General features: G+C 38.2%; 1 protein-coding gene across 1 annotated transcript in view; it reads left to right on the top strand.

Annotated features, from left to right (window-relative positions):
• The window catches only part of LOC120427265 (SH3 domain-containing kinase-binding protein 1-like), a 39,311-nt gene extending 13,365 nt beyond the window's left edge, over window positions 1–25,946 (top strand). Inside the window, exons 3-6 of the mRNA XM_039592126.2 lie at window positions 14,655–14,856; window positions 14,957–15,068; window positions 20,661–21,126; window positions 21,245–25,946. Coding sequence (XP_039448060.1) covers window positions 14,655–14,856; window positions 14,957–15,068; window positions 20,661–21,126; window positions 21,245–22,968 — 2,504 coding nt within the window. The 3' untranslated portion in view covers window positions 22,969–25,946. The remainder of the gene's footprint in view (window positions 1–14,654; window positions 14,857–14,956; window positions 15,069–20,660; window positions 21,127–21,244) is intronic.
• Window positions 25,947–27,137: the final 1,191 nt, after the last annotated feature.

Here is a 27,137-nt window from a genome sequence, read left to right as displayed (position 1 = left end):
GAGTTGGTTGGTTTGGTTTTGCGAAAAAAAGATTGCGGTTATATGAGGCGGAACGTGATCGCCGGGGACCACTTTTGGGCCCGCGCACACACAGCTTAAAGCAAGCAAGTACCATACTCAACTGGTTGTAACTTGAAATCTGATAGCCTTAAGCCACAGTGGATTTGGTGAGGCAAGTCGCGCTATAGTATAGTACACTTCAATGATGAAGCTTGAATGAATCATATGGTCATAAAAGTAATTATTTTTGCTCGCCTCAATCGTTGGGATATTGATGCAAAGCCTAATTTAGTTCTTTTTTTTTGTCAATATATTTTTTTTATCTATTCGATAAATTAAATTAACATTTTCAACTTAAGATGAACAAAATGTAGAAATATTTGAACAAAGTTACTAGTCTACGACATTGTCAGTTACGTCATATCAAATCAAGCGATACCTAGAAGGATACCCTTCGGAATCAAATGAACACAAGTATCAGTACTTCACACTGAATCACAACACACCAGTAAACAGCAATAATATCCCCCATGAAATATCTCCTCTGTTGCACACGCCAGTAATGCACTGGTGAGCACTGGTCGCGAATACAATATCATCGCTGATTAACCAGCAGCGCCACTACAACATGCAACAATGCTCGAACACAGTTCCAGTCTGTCTGTGTGTTCAAACGAAGCAACACATTTCGCCGTTATCAAGTTTCCACGGGCGGCGTTTGATAACAGTGTGCTGAACTTATCAGCAGCTATAGCTGGTGAAGCTGGTTGGTCCCTCGGGGCCCAACGAGATATCTATACCAAGTTCGTCGTCATCGTACTTGTACTTGGCGTGGCAACTTCCCATCAACCCTTCCGAGTAGAGAGTAAATGTCCCATAAGTCGGAAAAGTCGGTTCGTTGACTGTCCGTCCATACGGAAAGCAATAGAAGAGTGGCTCCGATTTGCATTTGTCCCAGCAGAAGAGATTCTCCTGCACTTGAGATACCTTTACTGAAACGTTGAAGCTTGTTCAGTGTTGCCAAGATTGTTTATGCTTTATTTGTACAAAAAGGTTTGCCAAATGTGTAAAGATGTTCGAACATTCCAAATAATATGAAATTATTTGAATAAACAAACTTTCATTTACTTTTTAATCTGATTCTTCCAACAAGTCTGGCAACCCTGTTCAATCGTTTAAAAAAAACCAAAGAAAGGTGGGAAAGAGTCGCCCTTGGCCGCTAGCAATTACCACATTGAGCTGTCTACATGTCTGCGCTGCCGAGGCTACCCGTTTTGCATGTCAACTTTTAATTAGAAAATGATGGCGTAGTGCTGTTTTTCCCGAGAAAACTAAAAACAAGTGACCTCAACCCGTTTTGACCATTCGGATGCAGCCCAAGAAATAGGTGGGAAGCACGTGCACGATGGGTAAACACGAATTTCCCCCTTCGTTCCGAAAGCATACCTGATGTTTAACGAAGAAAAAAAAACCCAACAAGTTGTAAATATTTAACCAATGTTTTGACTAGCACTCGTGGAAGCCGGTTGGTTGATGTTAATCAAACGAACAAGTGGCGTGCACGTAGGAACAGAAATTCGGCGGTTGTGAAGCAGTTTGTCAACAGCTTGCGGCCGACGGATGCGGTGATTATGGTTTGCTAACTGATGCTAAACGGAGGCTTGACACAGCTTGCCACACGTTGTGTACAGCTTTTTGAGTTGGTATAAGCAAGGTGTCGTTACAAAATCACGCCCGATACGCCAGGTATAAGATGAAGTCATCTCGATGAAAATCAGGGAAAATATGGATGCACGCTAGGGTGCCCAGAATATGGAACTTTTTTTCAAAACCTCGCTCCACAAGCTGAATATTGTTCCTTGACCTATTTTAGGACTCTGGGCCAAATATGAGCAAAATCGGTCATCATTTACCCATTGATACTCGAAGGTGAAGTTTGTATGGGAAAAATCGAAAAAATGTATGGAAAACCCAAGTTTTTTACGGTTTGGTCTGCACGATGCGCTACTTACATCCAAATATTCCCAAATGTGAGATTCTTATTGAAAATTTAATGCTCTACAACTTTGTAGAACATACCAAAGCTGTGAAACTCGATCCTGAAAAGTTATTAGCGATTTAAAAAAGTCATTTTTGTATGAAAAATTTTTTTTCACCAATCTTAGGCTCGGGTATCAATGGGTTAATCTCATCCAATTTCGCTCAAAATTTACACAGATGCTTAAAATAACCCAAAAAACCGTTTTCCGCTTGTGGAGCAGGGGGTCACTTTTTCTGGGCACCCTTATGCACGTGCATATTGGAATTGAATTTAGTTCAATGCTTCACCTTGTCATTTACAGATCCTCAAAACTCTATTTTTAATTTGAGATATTCAACAAAAAACCATGTCCGCGCAGAATAGTGTTGCTATTTTACAATAAAAAAACAGGATATCAAGTTTTTTTGTTTTGTAAAATAAGTCTGATGCGTATCATGAAGTGAAAAAGATTTGTTCTTGGATCACGAAAAGAAATTAAACAACTATTGACTATTGAGAAAAAAATAGGTACACGAAAAAAAAAAATTGCAGATTTTTTTATCAACTTTTTTTTTCACAAAAACTCAATTTCCCAAAATACGTATTTTTTGATTTTCGAGATTTTTTGATATGTTTTAGGGGACAAAAATCCGCAACTTTTGAGCCATAGAGAAACATGGTCAAAAAATCTGCCGCCGAGTTATGAATTTTTGAAAAAATAATGATTTTTGGAAAAAATCGGAATTTCATGCTAAAACAAATTTGACGATATTTTTTAATGCAAAATTGAATTTGCAATCGAAAACTACTTTACAGATTTTTTGATAAAGAGCTCCGTTTTCAAGATATAGCCACCGAAAGTATGATTTTAGCGAAATATTTGCAGTTTTTCGATTTTTAAAAATAGTGACCATGAGTGACCATTTCTAGAAATATTTTTTTTGAAAAGTTCATAAAATTTTCTATAAAATTGTCTAAGAGACATTGAAGATTGGACCTCGGGTTGCTGAGATACAACCGCTTTAAGGGTGCACAGCAATGAAGGAAGTTGTTGTCTTCTTATTCCAAAATTGTCAAACTTACGAACCCAATCCTGCAATAACGGGATTGTAAAATTAATCAAACTTTGTTGCAAATTGCTTTGTGGACAATACTTTAGGGGATGAATAAAAAAATATTTCGAAAGTACCCGTAGTTTTGAAGATACTAAAATGTCTGTAACAAAAATCTGGGTGCAAAAGCTCTGGTTGATGTGCACCGTTAAAAAAAAGAAACACGAAAATTGAAGTTTTCTAAGTCTCACCAAAACAACCCACAATTTTTTCATGTCGATATCTCAGCAACTAATGGTCCGATTTTCAATGTTAAAACATGAATCATTCGTGAAATTTTTCGATCTTTTCGAAAAAAATATTTAGAAATTTTTCAAATCAAGACTAACATTGTAATATTCAATTTTTGGCCCTTTTTAAATGTTAGTCTTGATTTAAAAAATTTCAAAATATTTTTTTCTAAAAGATCGAAAAATTTCACGAATGTTTCATGTTTTAACATTGAAAATCGGACCATTAGTTGCTGAGATATCGACATTAGAAAATGGTGAGTTGTTTTGGTGAGACTTAGAAAACTTCAATTTTCGTGTTTCTTTTTCTTTAAGCCGCTGTATCTCAGCAACCAGAGGTCCAATCTTCAATGTCTCTTAGACAATTTTATAGCAAATTTTATTTCTAGAAATGGTCACTCATGGTCACTATTTTTAAAAATCGAAAAACTGCAAATAGATATAAGGGGTTAGTAAGATGGGTATGAGGTCAGAATTCACTGTGGTAGGTGATGCGACCATAAGAAATTTGTTTATCTGTTGAAATTTTAAAAATCTTAGGCAGCCGGCTGCGGAAAGATACATAATTGATTATTTAAAAAGTTTTTTAATCGAACGCGTGCCAAACGAGCAGTATTGCTATGGGCTGAACTTATCAGTATATTTTTACTGTTTATACGATAACGCGAGTAAATTAAAAAAAAGTTATACTTCATAAAATGGAAAGTTTGACGAGTTAATACTAAAACCGACCGTTGGAATACATTTTTTACAATCAAAAAATTTGAACTACAAGAAAAGAGGACACCACGTAACCGATTGTAATGAAATTAAAACAATAACATAAACAAACTAAACCGGCGGCGGTAGATAATATGACCAGATAGTGAAACATGATCGTTGCTTTCCGATCTACGACGCAAGAAGAACTTAATTATAAACTCAATCCCATATTTTTTTTTACTTCTTACCGTCGGCGTGCCATCCGAGCAACGATGCTATGGGAAGGGCTTTCAAAACGAAATGAAATTCAACATATACACGACAACGCGAAGCCTTCTATCAAAAAATTCAAGGAACTTCCACTACTTTCTCGCGGATTCTCGCGTCGATTCGCCCACCGATCTCCCCCACGAACACCACACGACTGATGGCCCAACTTCCAAGGCACGACGCGACACCTTTTTCAATGAATTCCAGAATCTTCTAGCACTTTCAAGCGGATTTTCGCGCGGCGATTTGCCCACCGATCTCCCCCACAAACACCACACGACTGATGGCCCAACTTCCAAGGCCACGACGCGATACCTTTTCCAATGAATTCCAGAATCTTCTAGCACTTTCAAGTGGATTTTCGCGCGGCGATTTGCCCACCGATCTCCCCCACAAACACCACACGACTCCGTCAAATTTGTTTTAGCATAAAATTCCGATTTTTTTCCAAAAATCATTATTTTTTTCAAAAAATTCATAATTTGGTGGCAGATTTTTTGACCATGTTTCTCTATGGCTCAAAAGTTGCGGATTTTTGTCCCCTAAAACATAACAAAAAATCTCGAAAATCAAAAAATACGTATTTTGGGAAATTGAGTTTTAGTGAAAAAAAAGTTGATTAAAAATCTGCAAAAAAAAAATCCGTGTACCTATTTTTTTCTCAATAGTCCTCAACAATACCTACAACTTTGCCGAAGACACCAAATTGATCAGAAAATTCACTCAAAAGTTACAGCTGTTTGAATATTTACATACCATTTTTGTATGGACAGCAGCCAAAATTGTATGGAGACTTTAATGGGTGAACCAATGATGCAAAATAGCATATTTGGTCATAGGGAAGGCCCCCACAAAGTTTGAGCCAAATCAAAAAATACAAATAAAATCCATTTCCGGTTTTGGTAGAGAATTGCTCTAATGTTCGAAAGGAAGCAAAATAAAAAAAAAAATAATCAAAAATCAAATTAAAAAAAAACTTCTCTTCTCAAAAAAACGATATTTTAAATTTTCTGATATTCAACTCTTATTTTGAGCGTATCCTAGACTTTATACTTCCCAACCAACAATCGTCCAACTCCAAGTGAAACTTATTTGAGGATACCAGTGGAGATTTTCCCTTGTCCCCTTAAAAAAGGTGCAGCACCAACACTTTCCGTCTTCCAAATCTAGGAGATGGGAGCGGCTGGCAATGGACGGCTGTCATAGTGTTGAGAATCTGGTTCAGGCAAAAAAAATAAAAAAAATATAAAAGTTTAAATAACAAGCCATAGTTTCATCATTTGAATGCAAAAAGTGTTTTAAAATACATTTTACACCAGTTCAGTTGTATTGCAATCATTAGTTTTCAAAAAATGAAAAATTTGACTAAAACAAAAAAAAGCGAAAAGAAACTTTTTGCAAAAACATCGAAAAATTTTAAAAGTTCAAAATATTGTTAAATCAACCCAAATATGCTAAATATGATTCTAAATGCAAGGGAATGCATTTTAAAAATGTTTCAGCCGATTACACTTAAATTTACATTTAAAGTTTTTTGAAAAAATATTTGTTTTGCCCTCTGATTTTTCGGGCCAACTTGGAAGGGGTGTCTGTGCGTGTGTATATCTGTAAGTCCGTGCACCGAAAAATATGTCCACGATTATCTCAGGACATGCTGAACCGATTCGGACCATTTCGATCTGTCTGGGGGTCCCACAAGGCCCTAGTTAATATTATGAAATTTAGAAAAGTACTTAAAAATTTACGCTAAAAAACGATTTTAGCTAAACTTTGGAAGGTTGTAAAAAGTGTTTTTTTGTAAGTTTTGCTATACATTTTTAGAAAGGTATTTACAAGCTTTTTCCAGCGAGCCCAAAACGTTCAAATCCTTATCAAAAGTTATAACCAACACTTGTGTGTTATCCCTCTACCGGCCAAATTTTTTTTCGAGATTTTTTATTTTTCCCGTGTTCAGGAGGTCATTTTGAGCCACTTTTGTTCTACGAAATACTTTACTTCTCTTGTTTTATGTTTTTCTTGTTTCATTTTAAGTATTTTAATTTGCATTTATCTTGTTTAGTTTATGTTTGTTTTTGGTACTATTTGGCTTATTCTACCACCTCCTATCATTACATTTTGCCTATCTAATTTTTTCATGTTTTTACAGTCACTTTTTCAATTTTTTGCTTGTTTTTCACTTTTTTTGCTATAAGATTGCACCATTATCATTTAAATTTTTAAAAGATGCGTAGAAGCAAAGTCTGGGACGCTACAAAAATTACTGCATACTTCTTTTTACTTAAAATATAGGAAATGTTAGTAAAAAAACACAGCCAAAGTTGACCCCTAAAAAAATGACTTTTTTTAAAACATTGGCAAAGTCACATAAAACAAGTAAATCTTCCAACCCATAAATTTTCTAAAATTTTAAGAGTTCTTCTTTCCAATGATTTTTAAAGGTTGGTTGAAAAATGGATTTTTGGCGTTTTTTTTAATCGAAGCCCGTCGGGGTTGGGTTGTGGAGGGTTATTTATACACTTTTTAGAGGTCGGATCTTACATATTTTAAAAACGTAGTCCGGATCTACCATGCGACCTCCTTTCGTTGGATGGGTAATTAAGAGATCTTACCAAAAAGTCCAAAAGATTGAAAATCTGACAACCCTATCAAAAGTTGTACTTATTTTTAATACATTTTTTTTTAAACTGGGTACTAGATATTTGCCGGGACCGTGGTGTAGGGGTAAACGTGATTGCCTCTCACCCAGTCGGCCTGGGTTCGATCCCAGTCGGTACCGGTGGCATTTTTCGAGACGAGATTTGTCTGATCACGCCTTCCGTCGGATGGGGAAGTAAATGTTGGCCCCGGTCTAACCTAGAGGTTAGGTCGATAGCTCAGTCCAAGTGTAGGAGTCGTCTCCCTGGGTCCTGCCTCGGTGGAGTCGCTGGTAGGCAGTTGGACTCACAATCCAAAGGTCATCAGTTCGAATCCCGGGGTGGATGGAAGCTAAGGTGTAAAAAGAGGTTTGCAATTGCCTCAACAATCAAGCCTTCGGACACCTAGTTTCGAGTAGGAATCTCGCAATCGAGAACGCCAAGGCAATGCTGTAGAGCGAATGATTTGAATTTGACTAGATATTTGATATTTTGATAAAAATCAGTGTTATTTATACAATTTTCTATGGCTTTGTAAGGTATTTACTTTATGAATGTGAGGAAGGCACCAACCAACTAGGTGGATTAAGCAACGTTTTTTAAATAGTTTTTATTCTCAACAATCTCTGAAAAAAAAATATTTGAATAGCTGAGAAAATTGAGTAGAATTATTTGCCCCTTTTGTTATAATACACGTGACTTAAAATAGCTGAACAAATTTGTTTCAAAAGGTTGAGACAATTTAACACTCATTTTTTCGTTATTTTTATTTTATTTCTTTACAAGACTATAGCTTAGCAACCGAAGGTCAGGTCAAAAAAAAGTCCATAACAGATTTTTTTAGAGAATTTTACGTAGAAACCCTTTGGCTCGATTCTGAGGACAGACCGACTCAAAGACTCAATTCCAGTGAGAAAATTACATTAATAGGGCCACATTATCAGGTGTTAACGTCTATTCCGTTTTTTTAAACTGTTTAGAAGACAAAAATGCTCACATTTTTCGGAAAATGAATTTTCCACTTAATTTTGCGATCTGATTTTTGCGACCAATGTGCACTGTGTAGTGTTCCTTCATACTTGAATGAAAAATTAGAGAAAAATCAATACCAAACGAATGTCAAGAGAACATCGTTGATTTTAAATTTATTTCAACCCTCTAATGCCCAATTTTTTTCAAGACTATTTATTTTTCCCTTGTTTAGGTAGTCATTTTGAGCAACTTATATTATACGAAATCTTTATTTTTCTTATTTCATTGTTAGTATTTTAATTTTCATTTATCTTGTTTAGTTTGTGTTTATTTCTTATAGTATCTGGCTTACTCTACCACCTCCTATCATTAACTTTTGCCCTTTTAGTTTTTCATGTTTTTACAGTAACTGTTTCAGTTTTTTGCTTGTTTTTCACATTTTCTACTATAGAACGATACTTTTATCATTTAAATTGTAAAAAATAATGCTTAGAGGCATAGTCTGGTACACAACAAAAACTACTGCATACTTATTTTCACATAATATAGTAGAGGAAATGTGTGTAAGAAACACAGCCAAAGTTGTCCCCTGAAAAAATACATTTTTAAAAACATTGGCAAAGTCTAAAACAAGTCACACTTCTAACCTTTTTTTTCTAAAATTTTAAGAGTTCTACTTTCCATTGCTTTATAAAGATAAAAAATTGGTTGAAAAATTGTTTCCTGGCGAACTTTAGATCAAAGCCTGTCTAGAAGCGGGGTTGGGTTGTAGAGGATTAACTTCAAGAAATCAATTGCAGATATCTTGTGTTACGGATATTCGTTGCAGTATACAAATGATTTATTTTTCATTTAGAAAAAAAAACAGTTGTTGGACAAAATCACTTACCCCAATTAACTGTATTGCATATTTTTGAAACGCAAAATTTGCAAAAAAAAAATGGCGTCATACCGATAATAAAGACCCATCCACTAAAGTACGTCTGTTGAATTTCTAAACAGCCCTGCTGTGGTATTGATCGAGCGTGTGAGAACTCACCAGCAGTATACAAATGCCTTAGCTGGAACTCATCATTGCCGACGGACAAAACCGGTTGCGGCAGGGACACCTCGCCACAAAGATCACAAACTCTCAACGCAAACAAACAAATAAAAATAAACGCGACAACATCGAAAAAAAAAATAAAGGCGCTGTATAGAAGAAGTGCATCGCCAGCAAATATTGCAAACAACGACGACGATTGAAGTGCGAATTAGATGTTTCTATATACTTACAAAGCGTTTCGAACTTGTTGATCGATGTGTCATTTTCCGCGTCAAGCAAGTTGATGCCTAAATAAGCCAATGTAAGGCAACGATAAATTTCCATCATCATCAGCGCAGTTCCGAGTTGTTGGCGGACGTTTCATCATCGATAGAAGTCATATCGCAGTCGTATCAAATATATATGGATAGATGAGAGGAGTTCTATCTATTCGATTGGAACGTTTTTGAGTCGTGGCAATCGAAAGCTTGAACAGCGTGCCGACATCAAGATAACGAAATTGATTACCGCTACCGGTGATGATCAATTAGTCTTCTGACAAAGTATGTGGAATAAAACAAACTATACATATTTATAATTCAACTATACAAATTTGTTTAAATTTAACCATAAAACATCTTGTCCTTTGCTGCAAGCCATTCAGCGAACTTCAAATCGTTCTGCGCTGCAGTTTTATTCCGAAAAGTAGCCCCTTAATGGCTCAATAAAACATACCTTCTCAAACACCACCCTTCCAGTTACCAACGAGAGAGGTGGTACAAGTGTACAAGATTCACGTTTTATTACCTGACGGTGACATTTCTAAGCATGCACGACGACGACGACGAAGGTTTTCCGTTCCGTCTGTTTGAAACTGTTTCTGCTGCTGCACATTTCACTCCGATCGGTTCGTGCTCACTAACTCAGCCCGGCCTGTCATTGGAGGCATTTCCATCTGGGTCTTGTTCCTCGTTCGATGCAACCACCACCACAACCACTCTGCCAGACCTGACCTATATTGTTTACCTTTATGTAACTGACACTCTCCTTCGCCGCGAATCTCGTCCCGGTCGTGAAACTACACAGAAAAAATCAATTCCCGTAATCGTGAATTAAGTTCACGAATATGAGATCCACGAAGGAATTTATTCATGAGTATGGTGCATTTGCACCATAAACGTGAATATATTCCTTCGTGGTTCTCATAATCGTGAACTGACTTCACGGTTTCGAGAATTGATTTTTTTTCTGTGTACTCTCGGAGGGCTTTGCGAAAGGGCTGTCTTTTAAGGGGAAGGCGATGTGATTTGGCCACAGAATCAATGAATTGTTTTTTTTTTGTATTCAAAAGTAAACAGAACAGGTTTGACTAAACTAACTTATGTGAGCACTATTGAAGTTTTGATTAAATTTAAATAACCTTTTCTATAATCCTCGAAAAGAGAAGAACAAATAATTTGCTGCAAGAATCTTCTATAACACAGTTCAACAAAAAATCAAATGTTTCTTGTCTCTGAGACGAGAATATGTGTTCCTAGTAGATTTTTGCCTGCTGAATCCGAATCCGGGTCCAGAATTGCTCCAAATGGTCCCAATTTTGAGATACACCCGTTTGAAATGTTAGTTTAGGCCAAAATTAGCTACTTTGTCGACTATTTTACAAAAGAACTATTGAATAAACAACTAAACCAATACATGTATCTTAAAGTTCACGTTTTCCCCTTTCTGAAACACCCCTGGTTTTTAGAATTTGATTGTTTCTACGCATATTTATAGCCATTTTAAAATAAGAATTTGACTTGCATGCAAGTTGGAAAAACTTGAACTGAACCAACTGAAAATATAATTTTAAAATTGCTATAAATATGCGTAGAAACAATCAAATTTTAAAAACCAGGGGTGTTTCAGAAAGGGGAAAACGTGAACTTTAAGATACATGTATTGGTTTAGTTGTTTATTCAGTAGTTCTTTTGTAAAATAGTCGACAAAGTTGCTAATTTTGGCCTAAACTAACATTTCAAACGGGTGTATCTCAAAATTGGGACCATTTGGAGCAATTCTGGACCCGGATTCGGATTCAGCAGGCAAAAATCTACTAGGAACACATATACTCGTCTCAGAGACAAAATCTTGTTGGACTGTGTAATTCATACCACACCGACAGTTTGCTACATCTCTGTACAAGATACAGGCTGACAACACTATGTCACAAATTGTGGGCAGGGTGAGGATGTCCTTACACAGCTAAAAATGTAGTAATCCAGCTGCGTGTAAAAGACCTGGGTGTAAAATAAATATTGCATTATTTTATGCAATTTTATGTGATTTTACATCCTGAAATATGTAGCCCATCAGTATGGGAAACCTACTTGACCGAAATGTCAAGCTCATTTATGCGTTTATCCATACAGCTTTTCATCGGTCTGATGGCCGAGTGGGCTAAGGCGCCAGTCCTTACTGTTGGTGCTGGGTTTGAATCCCGTCGGTTGCAACTTTTTTTTGTGTATTGCAAAAATTGTACATGCAGTGTGTAATATTAAGTGTTTATTTTGACGAAGGTGATGTGCATGCTTTTGCATGCGATTTTACCCTCCGATTTTTTGCTGTGTATTTATCCTTACATTTGTTTAAAGTGTGGTCCGGGGATGTCCATAAACGACGTAATTTAAAAAAAAAACACTTTTATAATTGCCTCACCTTTTTCTAGGTGCTGGGCACGCTAGTGTCACAATATCGGTTTGTAATTTCCAGATCTGCTCTAATTTTAATCAATTTAATTTTTTAAAGCCAAATAAAATAGGATACCCCTTAGCTTAAGGAGTTACTGTAGAAAATCTCTAAGTTTCATATTACAGAAAATTCTTTAAATCCACTCTAAAGATGATATCCAATCACTCCTGAAACATCCATGAAGAAATTTCATGATTAAAGTAAGTAGCAGACTTTCTGAGCGTTTTTCACGAAACACCGAGTTGATTTACGGGTGCCACGATATCTCGAGATGGGATGGACCAAATTGGCTGAAATTTGAGGTGAAAATTCTCAAGACATATCCCGTGTGCATGACGAAACCCGATTTCAAAATTTTGTTTTTCAAAAAAATACAAAAATCAAAAACATAAGATTTTTTTATATGAAAAACATGAAAATATTTTTATCTTTTTTTTTAAACTAACTTTTTGAAAATCGGCCTTCGTCATGCACACGGGACCAGTTTAACGAGTCTTCACCAAAATTTTGAGCCGATTTGGTCAAAGCAGTGTTGAGATATCGTGGCACCCGTTTTTTGAAACTGCTAACTTTAAATGGTTGTATCTAGGTCATAATTCGACCAAATGCCTTCAAATTTATTTTATTGATAGTAATAATGTAAATTTTAATGCCCTGAAAACAGATTCAAAAATAGTTTTTTTCTTATTGCTCATACCGACCCTTGACATTTTTGCCGATTTACATGTATTTTACCCCTTAAAAGACATTGATAAAAAAAAGTTTAGATCTGGAAACCGCCATCCATAAATCAGGGTGACAGACATTTCCGGAACTTTGAATCGTACCAAACTTCATTTCTTAACCCGACAATCGTCCAATTTTTGGTCAGGAGATAACTTTTGTTATTTACAGTGTTGCCTTAAAATGCTTTTAAAACCCGAGTCGGGCCAAACCTCCCCGTTTCACCTTAAAAGACTCGATTATCCAAAATTCTCGGAAAAAAATACTTCGCATAATCGAATCTTCGGATGACCCAATCACGGAAAACCCTTTTATTTTGTTGTCTTATTTTTGGTCGTTTAGCTCAAGCAGGACCCCAAAAATGTTCTTCAGCGATCTGCAATTTTGTAATTCAAGATGGTGGCCAAGATGGTGATAATGAAATACAGTTATGCTTCGATTATCCAAATACCACTTCAGATACTCAAATCACAAAAAAATCGTTGGCCTTTATTAAATTACTTTAGTATATGACTCCTAAACTATTCTAAATTGATTTCGAATTTTTAGATCCAAGATAGCAGCCAAACTGGCGGTGATAAAAATAAAAAAGAAAACGAATTTGGTAATTTAATAGGCAATCAATCATTCAAATTTGACTAAAATGGAGTCGCAGAACAAAAATTTGATGTTAAGAATTTTAAAATATGTTTCTTTGGAACCTTCGGAAAATAGAAACTTCAGATAATCGAAGCTTCGGATGCTCGAGTCTGGACTGTATTTGAATGATTTATTCAATGTGTCATAAACTTTGAAGATCTGGTAATCCTATGTAAAGTTATTGCAACTTAAGGGAAGTTCGCATTGTTTTTTTTCTCTTATGGGACCGTCCGATCCATGAACTATGTGGACACTTTGTGAAGAGTAACACGACCCTCGACCTCGAGCTACGATTTAAAAAAAAAATTGAATATAAAAAATTGCACACAAAAATTATGCAAGAGATCATTTCTCGAAATTTTTTGATGAGGTTCTGTAAACAAATCTATAATTTTTTGTTTTAAGCAATTTTTTTTGCTTTTCGGGTGTTTTTGAAACCGTTTTGAGTCAGGTGTATAAAAAAAGGGAAAAATGTAAATTTTGTTTATATTGGACCTTTAAAAAAAAATCTCCAGAAATGTTAACATTGAGTGTATCCCGCATATTCCGATGGACTTTGACATAAGGTGTGAGAGGGATACACTCAATGTTTACATATAGGACCTAATAAGAAAAATCCAGATTTTTAGATGTAAACTTTCGATAAAGTGAGTTTTTCTAAATTCTACCTCAGTTTTTTATCGATGATATCTAAGAAACCATTGATTAGATTTTCAATGTTAAATAGTGGAACTAGTATAACATTTTTTCAACTCTCTGAAAAAAAAAAATATTTTCTGATTTTTGAAGTTTCGACTAACATTTCACACTAACAACGAGTCCAAAAGATTGAAGTTCTGACAATTCTATCAAAAGTTATAAGCACGAGTGTTATATATACAGTTTTTTGTAACCGGGTCTCAGATATTTTGATAAAAATATTGTCCGGATCTGTCATGCTAACACCGTTGGATAGGTTATCAAAAGACTGCCAATAAGCCATAAAGATTGAATATCCCAAAATAACCCTATCAAAAGCAATGAATAATGAAGCTTACACATGGCTTTTTATTTTTTATAAGTGCTGGAATCAATCAACATTCAAGTCGACACCGTTTGCCACATTGTCTGGACTACAATGAAAGAGGTGGGCACTGGTTTTCGTCACCAGATATCGATTCTAACAATGTGGTGGACGCGGCGCTGCCCTATTGCTCAACCTCCTCCTCCTCCTCCTCCTCCTCAGTGGTGGTATCAAAAAGGGTAGTGCAAAAAGCAACATATGCAATACATGCCTTCTCCTAATCCATCCCAACCCAACCCAACTTCATCCACCTTCAACCCGGTTGCATTTTTTGGGATCGGCTTGGCATTCACTCTCGATGCCACAGACCAAGGCAAGGCAATTCTTCGTCATTCCCCGAGGGGCCACTATGCTTCAAGCCGGTTTCGTTGCGGCAAAACCTCATTCACTGCATTTCAGTCAGCATTCTCGTCAGGTTCGATTGTCTTAACCGCCGCCGCTCTGCAATTTGCTGAATGAATGCAAAAAAGCTCAAACTTTCTGTTCTACATAAATGTTCTAACTCCAACTTTCTTTCTCTCTCTCTCTCTTTCTAGTGAGCGCCATCGTCGAGTACGACTACGCCGCGAAGGAAGCAGACGAGCTGACGCTGAAGAAAGGTGCCATCATAACCAACATCAAGATCCAGCCGGGCGGCTGGTGGGAGGGCACACTGACGGCAACCGGCCGGACCGGTATGTTTCCGGACAACTTTGTCCGCGTGCTCGAGCCCGACGACAAGAACCCGGTCGTGCTGAGGTGAGTGAGAGTGTCACTTGCTCTTCTGAGCTAAAAGGAGTAAAAAAAATCGTTACTAATTCAAACTTTTACTTTTTTGTTGTTCTGCTGCTTCTTGTAGGGACAAAACTGCCACCCAGAACCGACGATGTAAAGTCATTTACAGCTACCGGGAGAACAAACCGGACGAACTGTCGCTGGCGGTCGGTGATGTAATCGAGATTTTCGAGGAGGTAAGTGTGATGGGATTTATAAGGCTCTATCTGTCTCACAAATCATCATTTAAAACGTTTCGTAATCCACCATTAGGAGGTTGGTGCCTTCCTCATATTTACAAAGAAATTCAACTCCGAAGTTTTCATTATCCTGATTTGCATTGTTTACGGTCTTACGGCTTATTAAGTCGACCAAACCAGGTGTCAGCACCGAAAAGGACCTGATAAAAATACGTTTATAAATAAAAAATAATATACCTGAAACAGACATTTCCAGAAAACATGCAGACTCTCATTTGAAGCAAAGTGGCAACCGGGCGTTTCGCATCAGGCGCGACTCTCGCACGTAAATAAAAAAAACCCGGCCTTTTGAGGTAATGCAAAAAAATCACACTTTTTGTATCTTAAACTAAACTTAATAATTTTGAATAGGGTCTTATTGGACCCCAAAACGATCATGAAAATGCGAATCCGGCCAAAATCGATTTAGCCATAATTTTGAGATATACGTATGGAAAGAAAATCATGTCTACATCCATCCCCACAGACATTTGATTCTCAATCGATATGTATACGTGAAGGTACATCTAAGAGGTGTATTTAAGAAGTAAAATTTTCGAGTGTTTTTATTGAGGTTTTGCAGGTTTCAAATGTAGGTGGCGCTAAAATGAGGTTACTTGCCAAAAATCGCATTCCTTTCTGCTGGATTGAAGAACAAAATCGCTTATTTCTCATGATTTCCTGCATCAATCATAATGAAACTGGTTGCAAAAGACGAGAAAATTTTTTTGCTTTAAAATAATGAACATCAATTTCTGGGCGCGCAAAAATTTGTAACCTTTTTCTTTAAAAAAAATGTTTTGGAACACGAAAAAAATAGTTTCCCCGTATATATCAATGAAATAAACAGTTATATAGTTGATAACAGATGTGTTAACGTATATTCATCAATTTTTATTGATTTTTGACAGCCAAATAGTCCAAATTACTGTCTTTTTATAAATTTACAGTTTTCTCATAGAAAAATCAAACAAATTTAGGAAAGTTGTACACCAAATTGTTGGAAATAATTTTTCTCATCCGAATCCGGCATAAGTTTTGTAAAAATGTTGATTATGGAGGAAAAAACAAATTTTTCAAAAAATCATAGGTTTAAGCTATTTGTTCACAGGTGGCGACATGTGTCTTTTAGCTTTGCTGCAAATCCTCTATAGCCTTTCCTCAGTGAGGGAGGCAAAATATCTCGAGTTTTTTTTGAAAAGGTCCTATAAACAAAATTTTCACTTTTTGCTTTTTGGGTGTTTTTGAATACCCCTGACTCAAGGCGGTTCTAAAAACACCCAAAAAGCAAAAAATGAAAATTTTGTTTATAGGACCTTTTCAAAAAAAACTCGAGATATGTAATTTTAACACTTTTGCTGGTGTAATGTCACTTTTTCAATCTAATTCGAGATAAAATTAATTCAAGCTTCCAAAATTACACCTTCCAAATTTACACATTTTTTACTGAATTTCTCCTTTTTTTGAAGTAATTTTTGCATTTTTAAAGTCATATTTTAGGTCAGAGACACAAATTTTGAAACTTGAAAAAATCGAAATTTTATTCATAAAATTGTTTTGACACCTTTTTTATTGTAAAATTGAATTTGCAATCAAAAATTACTCTACAGTTTTTTTTGTTATAGGGCTCGTTTTCAAGATATTGCCACCGAATGTTTGATTTCAGCGAAAAATTTGCAATTTTTCGATTTTTAAGAATAGTGACCATGAGTGCTATTTTTTTTTTTTAAGGTTCGGAAATTTTGCTATGAAATTGTCAAAGACAAACTTATGGGAAATTGGACGAGCTTTTCGATAAAAATATTTACGAGACTGAAAAATCAAATCTGTCTTATAGAAATTGCCATAAACCACCGAACACCCTATTTTTTCAACATTTTTATTTTTAAAACCGCTGTATCTTCACAAGCATTGGACATAGGACAATGGTCAATATGGAGACTTTAATGTAGAATTGTCTGGGAAATCGTTTCCTACTATCGGTTTCTGAAAATTTTGACGTTTAGACCTCTTTCCAAAAAAAAAAAACAGTTTTAGTAAATGATTTTTGTATTTTTTTAGGAGAGACATACCATCCTGCATTTTTCGTGAGTCTTTTTGTAACATCTTAGACTATTTCCTCAAAAATTTTGAACGAAAAAAATCGTGACATCACCTTAAAATTTAGCTTTTAAACTTTAAAATTGAAAAATCTCATAGAAGTTGCGTGTATTTTTCTTTCAGTGTATTTTTTCAGAAAGCCCGTCCAATTTCCTACAAGTTCGTCTTTTTTTTTTTTGAAGTTAAATATGTCTTTATTGAACTTTCTTATAATAATTACATTTCTTTTACATGCTAAGTGGTATGGTCTAATGCTCTTCATCTTTGTTGTATTTTTCGTTTTATTATTTACTGTTCACATTTATTTTATTTACTTCAAATTGTTTTACATTATTGCATTGAATCGAATACATTTAGCATAAGCATAAGCATAAGCAGTTGCTACTCCGTTATTGACCAGGACCTCCAGAAGTTACATCCACGAGCCGTGGAAGATGAGTGGGCGCTATCTTTCCTCGCTTCGCAACTTCTCAAAGGCCCCTATCATGCTGATCAATACCGGCGCCGGCCACGACCAGTGGTAGAGTCACGGGGAAGTGGATGGGAATGTTAGTCCGATACTTGAGTGATAGAGACCGCCCAATCGACTGCTTCTCCGACAAAGTATCACATGAGTTTTGAGGGGGTTAGTAGATGGGTATGAAGTCAGGATTCACGAGTGGCAGTGATGTGACCATGAGCATTTTGTTTATCAGTTGAAAATTTTAAATCTTAGGCAGCCGGTTGCGGAAAGATAAATAATTGATTATTTAAACAAAGTTTTTTAATCGAACGCGTGCCAACCGAGCAGTAGTGCTATGGGCTGGACTTATCAATATATTTTTAACTGTTTGTACAATTTAGTTTACGCGAGCAAATTTCAAAAATAGTAAATAAATGCATTGAATCGAATACATTTGGGTAAAAAAGAAAAAAAAATATCACTTTAAGAACTAATCCTAACTTAAAACTAAAAAAAAAAAATTCATTGAAATATTCAAAATCACTAGAACGAGTAAACTACGAGCTGTATTTTAAGATAAATGCTCCAAGCGTTCTTAGGGGAAATATACCCTTTATAATCAAACACCTATCTTCTTCATATGGAGAGTTTGGTGCTCGATTAGGTTTAGGCCGTAAACTTACCAGCAACAGCACCGCCTCGAGTAAGCACGCAAATGTATGCCACTTACTGGCCAAAAAGATCAAATTTAATGCACTTTTGATCATAATTTCTATTTTGCGAGACCATTTCTCATCATTTTGGTGGCACACACATCCACACGCAAGATCAGAGGTTAACTGCTTAACGAAAGTCGCCATCAATATCTTTTCACTTGCGCTAACGATTTCAAAGCGCTTAAGATATAAAATTGCTTCCAACTACCGGCTACATGTTCTTTTGACCGTTACTTAGTCACTCACTTGAAAAATAATCCCGAAACATGTAAATAATTAGCAAGCGCCATCAAAAAAACAAATGCGCTAAGTCTTTTGACGTTTCAATTTTGACCATCCATTCTAATCGAAGGCTGAAGAAAACCGAGCGAGAAGCGAAGGCAAATAAAGAACAAAGGGTGGCCACCAACACCACCAGCAGCGCTTGTGGTGTTGCCAGGAAACTTTCTCTATAAATGCTACTTTTCGTGAGTGTTCGCTCAAAATTTCATCAATTTTGGCAGCACGAAGCAGACCCAAACGAGCGTTGGAAGAAAAAAAGAACTAAGCTGAAAATACAAAAATTGGCGTGGCCCAATGCACACGACTGATTAGAATGCGTTTTTGAAATATTTTTTTTAAAATGCTTGTAAAAGAAATAGCATAACTTTTAACAAAAGTGAAAATAAACAGAAATGTTCACAAAAAGTTGCTCTACTCGTTGGTGTACTTGGTTTTACTGAATTTCAAGGAACACTCCAGATTATCCAGCATCATTCAAACAAGACCGCTTATTAGGCTTAAAATGGGTTTATTTCCCCTACTTGTTCCTGGCGAGTTTTGCACCCACGCAGTGTTGTTGTCATCTCGATGAAAATGTTCAGAAGTTCTTGTGGTGAAAACAGGTCACTACTGCCTTCACCCGTTGATGCTGGTTGGTTTTCCCTCGGTTGCTGACTGAAGCCAGGAGGTGTTGTATTCTCTGCAACTCTTTGCCGCTGATTCAACGGCAATGGCTGAAGATTTGGAACCACTCGAACAGATCCTGCTCCTGGTGACGCCAAAGCAGGAAAATCCACGTCCGTGTATGCTGGTGGTGTTTTGCGACGATTTGGTTGGTGCCTCGTCGTCGCTTGCTGCCAATTTTTTACAAACTCAGCACGTTTTGGGCAGCTCCGATTCTTGGTCGAATGGTCGCCGCCGCAATTGAAGCATTTGGCTTCAATGTTCTCGCTGATTGTGTTGCAAGCTTGAGTTTTGTGCTCACCTCCGCAGGTTGCACAACGACTCTTGATGAAACAGTTCCTTCCACCATGCCCAAACTGCAAGCAGTTCGAACACTGTGTCACGTCACGGTACACTGGACGATAACGTTCCCAAGTCACGATGATGTTGAAAATTGCCCGAACTGCTTTCAGCTCAGACGTTCTCGAGATGAACCAGGTACAGTTGATCACGATACTTGATGTCCTTGTTGTGTCTCGTCATCTTGAAGACTTCGATCACGTTCAACTTAAGAGTTTTGAGCTCTTCTTTCAGCACACTCACATCCATGTCGTACAGGCCTCGGAGGACCTGTTTCATGGGCCGTTTACCTGGATCGTCATGGCTGTAGTATTCAATCTTTGTGTTGTTCAGGAAATCCCGAACGTAGTTGTAATCCTTTCTGGTAGGTAGCAGAATTTTGAGTCCATCAGCACACAAGCTCGTAAAGCACCAGATTTGCTAAATCCGTCAGCCACTTTCGCACCGAATCCGATGACGATGTTTTCACAAAAATTGGTGGCAACTTTTCCCGTCGTTCAAATTCTTCCTTCTCGCTCACGTCCACAGGGAGGGTAGCAAACTGGTTTCCAGACGAATTTTGAGCGTCCTTGCTCAAACTGCCTGGCTTTGCAGGTAGCGCTTCGGCATTCTTTAGCTTCTTGAAATCTGCCGATCCTGCTGGTGAGGACCACCTCTTTTTCTTGCCGTGAGGCATTTTTGCACTTTTTAAGCACTTTTCAGGAGCTAATATCCAGGAGTACCTCACTGATTGCTGGTCCACAAAGGAATACAACAAGTTTGTCTTCAGCTTCGAGATACAGTAATTTTTAAATTACAAAATAGAAAAATATTTAAATAACTTACGCCTTTCTCAAATGTTATTTTTGAGTACAATTGGCTCCATATACACAAAAATGGCCTACAAAGGCCTAGGATTACATCGGAGAGGGTCGGGTACAAAAGTACCAGAAAAATTCCCGATTTGAGCTGGAATCGCTCTATAAACTTAAACTCGACTAATTTCAACTTTCTTATCCCATCCTTTAGGTCGAGGAGGGCTGGTGGCGCGGCAAACTGAACGGCAAAGTGGGCGTCTTTCCGTCCAACTTTGTCGAACCGATCGAGTCCGTTTCACCCACCTCCGCGAACCGACGGAGCAGCACCGGCGCCGCCGGCAAACCACACCTCGGCGTCATCGTCGATGGCTCCACCACTGGCAGCCTAACGAAAACCAACAGTCTCAACAAGAGCCGAACCAGCCTGAGCAGCTCGCGGGAAGATTTGGACGCACCTCCGCACGATGCGCCCTCGTTGCCACCGAAGCCGGTGCGGGAGCTGTGCCGGGTGTTGTTTGCGTACGCGCCGGCGAATGACGACGAGTTGAAGCTGGGGGAGGGCGATATTATTACCATTTTGAGCAAGGACCTGCCGGATAAGGGGTGGTGGAAGGGCGAGCTGCGGGGAAAGGTTGGGGTGTTTCCGGACAACTTTGTCGTGCTGCTACCGCCGGAAGGTTAGTGTTATCTTATCGCGCGTGTTGACCAACTGGTGTTATCTCTGAGTGGTTGCACCGTTTTGAAATCGATTTCGTTTGCTCGCTGATAACAATCTCGTTTCTTTCTTTTCTTTAGTGTCTCCCGTGAAGGAGCCATCGTTCCACCCGAAGCCGGACCGTCCGCCGCCGGCGAGCAAGATTCTGGTTGGGGGGAAGCCTAGCAGCAACAGCCGGAAGGAGAGCTTCGGGTCGAAGGATTCGCTGAACGAAACAGGTCCGGCGACGGGATCGCCCACGTTTGGCAACGTGGCCGCCCATCGGAAGTCGCTGGAGAGTCGGAGTGTCGTTTCGACGGAGTCGTCGCCTGCGGCGACAGTTACCGAGAAGCCCCCGCGGAAGAGTTTAGACAGCAAGACATCGGATATACGAAAGAGTTTGGAGAGTTTGGACGAGAAGAAGTCGACGCCGCCGCCGGTGCTGGGCAAGAAGCCGCAAGTGCCAATCAAGAAGAGTCCGTCTATTACGAGCGTGACTGGAAATCTTTTCTCCGGGTTGAAGCAGAAGGTCAAGGGGGAGAGCAAGACAACGGCGGGACCGGTTAGTCAGGACAGCATGGATGGTGTTGGTGGGAGCAAGGTCAAGTCGGAGGTTGCGGACAACAACGAGAAGAACGTCGAGAGGCTTTCGGGCAGGACGGAGGAGTCCGAGTTTGGTCACGTCGAGCGGGGTTCGGTGTTGAAGGACATGCGCGCGAATCGGGCCAAGGCTCCGAAGAGAAGACCGCCGACTTCGGCGGGAAGTTTGAGCATTGAGTCGGCGTCGCTGGCGGGAAGTAACGGCATGAGCAATGGAAATTCGGGGTTGTTCCACCAGCTGTCGCAAAACTCGGAGCCAGAATCGCCCAAGCCGGACCTGCTGAACGTTAGTCATCACAGCGGGAACGCCACCAATAACAACAACGAGGACGAGTTCATCGCCAAGCCGAAGGCCCGCGAGTGGGAGAAGCACAAAGTGCCCTGGATGGACGAGCTGAAGGCCAGCCAGGCCAAGAAGACGACCACCTCGCCGAACGTCAACGAGTCAAAGTCGCCGGAGCACAGTTCGGTGTCGTCAAGCACCAGCACAAATCACAACCACGAAGAAAGCAAGTTCGAGAGCATTTCCAAGTCGTTCCACTCGGGGTCGGTTTCGTCCTCGTCGACGACGACGGCCTCCTCGTCGGTGTCCGCGTCCGGACGAACCCGCCTCTCGGAACGAGCCGCAACTGCCGACGTCACGTCCAGCACCACCAACAATCACCACATCAACAGTTCCTTCGACTTGATTGCGTCCAGTAGGAAGGAAACTAGCACAACCAGCAGCACGAGCAGCAGCCATCAGCAACAATCCCTAGCCGCCGTCACCAACGACAGCATGACCAAGTCGATGTCTGCCCTTTCAACCAAGATTGCCATCTCGTCGGACGCCGCCGCAACGACCAACGAAAGTCCTGCCCCCGCGACCGCCCCTCCCGTGGCCAACGCCCGCCCCATCAGTGTCAACCTGCGGAACCGCAGCATATCGCCAACGCCCATCACGCGCAACACCAAGACAATCCACATCGCCGGCACATCGGAAGCCAACGGAACGACCACCAGCGGTTCGACGACGACCACCGCGATCGGAGCGGCGGTCACGTCCGACAACGTGTGCTCCCGCGTGCAGGACCTGGAGGCGAAGGTGAACCGCATGGAGCGGGCGCTCAACGCCCAGAACGGCTTGATTGAGGAGCTGAAGCGGGCGCTCCGCGACGAGTCGGACAAGGTGCGGACGCTGCAGAAGGAGCTGGAAAAGTACGCCCAGTGCGTCACGCAGGTATGATAAAAGCGTTTTGTATTTCTTCCTTTCAAGCCGTAGACGACGCGCGTTGAACGCGTAAACATTCCCCGAACTCGTCGCCGTTCACCAACTTTTGCATTTCCGTAGACGCAAACAAAAAAAAAGACAAAAAACTTACCGAATTCCAATTCTAGAGAGGCGAAACCGCAAGTAGTATTATTAAGTGAAGCCGAGCGACAAAAAAAAAGTACTTCGTTGTAGAGTATTTTAGTCGCTGCTGTAAAAAGGTAACGCGGAAACGTTTAAAATTACGCCGCAAGCATGTGTATAAATAACGCGAAATCGATGATAGTTTAAAGCATTGTGAAAAGTCAAAAACTAGGCAAACTATGAAACAGCAAAATAAAGTCGTCCTTTCTTTGAGAACATAACAAAATTAAGCAAACACACAACGTAATATTGCACAAATATTCTTGCGAAGAAAACAAAAACATTCATGCAACACATCTACACAAAAGACACACAACTTAAGCCTAAATTGGTAAACACCCCCTCTTATTGATTCGGCTGTGAAAAAGAATTGAGAAACTGCTTTAAAAGGGTTCTGCTATTGATTGATCGGTAATATTTGAGTTTGAACTTTTGATCTACCAAAACGGTTTTTCTTTTTCATCTTATTTTCTTTAAATTTTGATGCTTTGCACAAAAATAAAATAATTTTCTAAAAATTTCAGCAAATTTCCAACTTAATTAGATTTTTTTCTCAAAATTTTGTTTTTTTTTACTTTATCCATGATATTTTTAAAAACCCGTTTAAATTTAAGAATAGTGAACTTTCTACCGAATTTCGGTTAAATTTTACCTAAATCGGTAATTTTCAGCAAGGTATAAAATAAGAATGGTCACCGACAGTGATTGAACGAACTTTGGGTGTGCTTTCAGTCAGCACTCATCATGGACAACAGCGATATTGAAATGCTGACACAAGCGCCTGCCATGATCGTCATAACGAAGCGACCTTCAGTGAGCGCACACGAAGTTGAAACGAACGAATGCCGAGCTCAAGCAGCCACCTGACCCGAGGCCGCATGCTGTTTCTCTCGTCTCTCGTTTTTCTCTCATTCTCGCTCGTGCGGTGCTGCGTGGTGACTGACTGAGCAATCAATTGAATGCAGTCATGGGGAAGGTGATCGGAATTTTGGTAGATTTTTTCTGGTGAGAATCACTGCGCAAATAACTATGCGTTGCACTCATTCGTTTGTGTGTGAACGGAAGAAAGCAGAATGTCAAATTCAGGTTGTTAACAATGTCGAATGGTCAGCTTACCAATCGTTCAGTAGTTGAAATATCGGTGAAATGCTACCAATAAAGGTAAATAAAATTGTATGTGAACAGTTTAAAAACAAAAGAATCATGAAATATTCAAACAAAGTTTGTTTCCGTTTAATGATCATATTATGAAAACTTAATGATAAAAAAATTATAAAAAAGTATAAATTTAAAAAATAATAATTTTATTTTTTTTCTTACAAACATTTCGTATACCAGGCTGAACAATTTAATTAGGCCAATGTGGGTGTGTAAACAAAGTGTGTATTCTGCTCATGTCAGTGGAATACAAACTGTACAGGCTCATTTACATTACTTTGCTTGAAACATGAACTGCGTTTTTTTTGGCTGATTGTCAGGGAGTGACGTTGTTGTTGTTGTGCCTTCAACGCGCACGGCCAAGGTAGTGTAAAGCAAGGAGGTATTAGACTATGATAAACAATAACAAAAAAACTCGCACTTTTTGACAGTTTGCCTGCATTTGTTTGCAGAAATGTCAGTCTGCATACATTTTGCTTCGTTTGCGAGTTTGTTTGTCATAGTCTAATACCTCCTTAATTAAGGTGCTAACTGGTTAGCTAGCGCAGTGTTGCCAGGATATTACATCCCATTTGGAAATTTTAAACCGAATTTGGTAGTAAAAATCATTTCTTGTGAGTTAAACTATGTTTAAAAATAATAAAATATGCTAGACCTATTTTGGGCATTGTCCATATTTTCAGCCTAAGCTGAAGAAATACTTTGAACTTGACCAGTCGAAGCAGAATGAAAGTTTTGCACAATATTTTTTGGGCCAACTGCTCGCTGCATACAAATGTGAAATTATAAACAATTAAATTATTAAATGATTACAATTTTATCATTATTTTTGAAAACAACATTTTAATTTCCTTTTATATTCCTGAACTTCATTTTTCCAGGAGCTTATTAGGACCCTCCCTAAACATATCTTAGTAAAAATTAAGAAGTTTAAACATAAAACTGTGTTTCAAAACATGGAATGTGGAATGTTATTTCATCTACTGTACTAACATTTTCCCTCTCTGTCTCCCTGATTGACCTTCAATGCACTTAATAAAGCTTTTTTTTTTAAGAGGTCTTATAAGCTACTGTGTTTCATATGGTTATAAGACCTATTAAATAAAACTCTAGATATTTTTTTTTATTTTGCATTTTATTGTTTTTTTTTTAAATATAATTTTCAAACATTTTCTTCAATATTTATTCGTTTTTTAATTGTTAGAATTATTTAAAAAAATCTATTTATATGAGTTACCTTGCAATTGAACTAAATATTACAATTCCGATTCAAACGGTCTTGACAAACTTAAAGCGAAATCCCTTTTATCGAAACACAAACCATTCCACAGCAAACAATTTCAGTATTGATCGCGAATTTAAATCAAGTTCCAAAAACTAAAGTAATTTGGGTACGTTTCGTTCCTCTCGTGCGTCCGGAAATGAGTATTTGTTGCATTTATGAGAGATTTATTTTTTTACTTGCATTAAAAAAGACACTGTAATATACGAAGTAAAAAATCAAACAAACAAACACACACACATTATTATATTCATATTAAAAAAAAACTAGAATTGGAATAAACGAAACTTTCCATTCGCACACACACACTCTTGACGTCGATAAAAAAAAAACACATACACAAATAAATACATAGAAGCGAAACTATAAACTACTACTACACAACTACTAATTCTAACTAACTAAAGAAAGCGCTGAAATTCAAGGCATGTGAAGAGAATAGTTACTGAAAGCAACAATAAGTGGGAAACACTGACGGATAGAGGAAGATAGGTGGCTTATATTTGTTTAGTTCTTACAATCGCGGATATATGATAAAAACAAGCAACAAACAAAAATTATTAGAATAGTAGTGGTGGTAAACCAGCGTCAAAAACCCCAAAATTCCAGCACTCATTTTGAGCCAGCCACACACGAGCAGCAACTATTGTTCGCCATTTTTTGTACATAGTTGATAGAACGTAATTCCTTATACATACAATATTTTATTTAGCGTTTAAAAGAATTGAAGAAACAAAAAATCCATAAATGAAAGCATGCAATCGCTTTATACATATATACAACATTGGAATGAATTCATGATACATGATCAATTTATGTAATACTATTCTAATAAAATTCGCTTTTGCAAATAGAATAATAAAAAGTAATAAAACAAACCGGCTAAAGGTTACTTATCCGAACGTTCCCTTTGATTTTTTTTTAGCCGATGCCTACCGAAGGGCAATGCTACAGAGAGGGCCCATTAAATCGAGTTTCACCTTTGTTCACTAACGTAAAGTGACGTGCCTTCCGAGCTGCGATGCTGATGCTGAGGATCTTTGAAGGGTCACCTAGAGTTTGGTTCATACAAATTTCAGCATTTTTGTATGACTCAATCACACCCCTCTGGCCTAATATGACGGATGACGGCAATGGGACCATCCATAAACCACGTGAACACTTTTTTGAAACCATAGACACCGATTTACGATTTACTGAAAAATGGTCTATTATCACAAAAAAAAATCATATTTTATTATATAATCTTGAAAAATGCGTTCAAATTGCCCCGTATTTCACTTTAAATTATAATTAGGAGTCTTACCAATAATGATCTGTTAAATGTGGAAAAATGATTTTTTTGCCTAATTTTTTACGGATTTCTCTCAAAAATCCATCTAAAAAAAATCGGCAGTAAAACCAATACCATCATCCTGTAGGCAACAATTTTCTGAACAATTTTGCTTTTTTAACACTGGAACGCCCATGCATGTCCAACTTACACGGACGCCCAAGCCTCCCAAAAAAGTTGGAACGGTAACTTTAACTCGCTGTTTCTCGGGCATAACTCAACCAATCG

This window comes from Culex pipiens, chromosome 1 (genome assembly GCF_016801865.2).
Source record: "Culex pipiens pallens isolate TS chromosome 1, TS_CPP_V2, whole genome shotgun sequence".
NCBI classification, from domain to species: Eukaryota; Metazoa; Arthropoda; class Insecta; order Diptera; family Culicidae; genus Culex; species Culex pipiens.
Note: the sequence above shows the minus strand (reverse complement) of the source record. Positions and strands in the feature narration are given on the sequence as shown.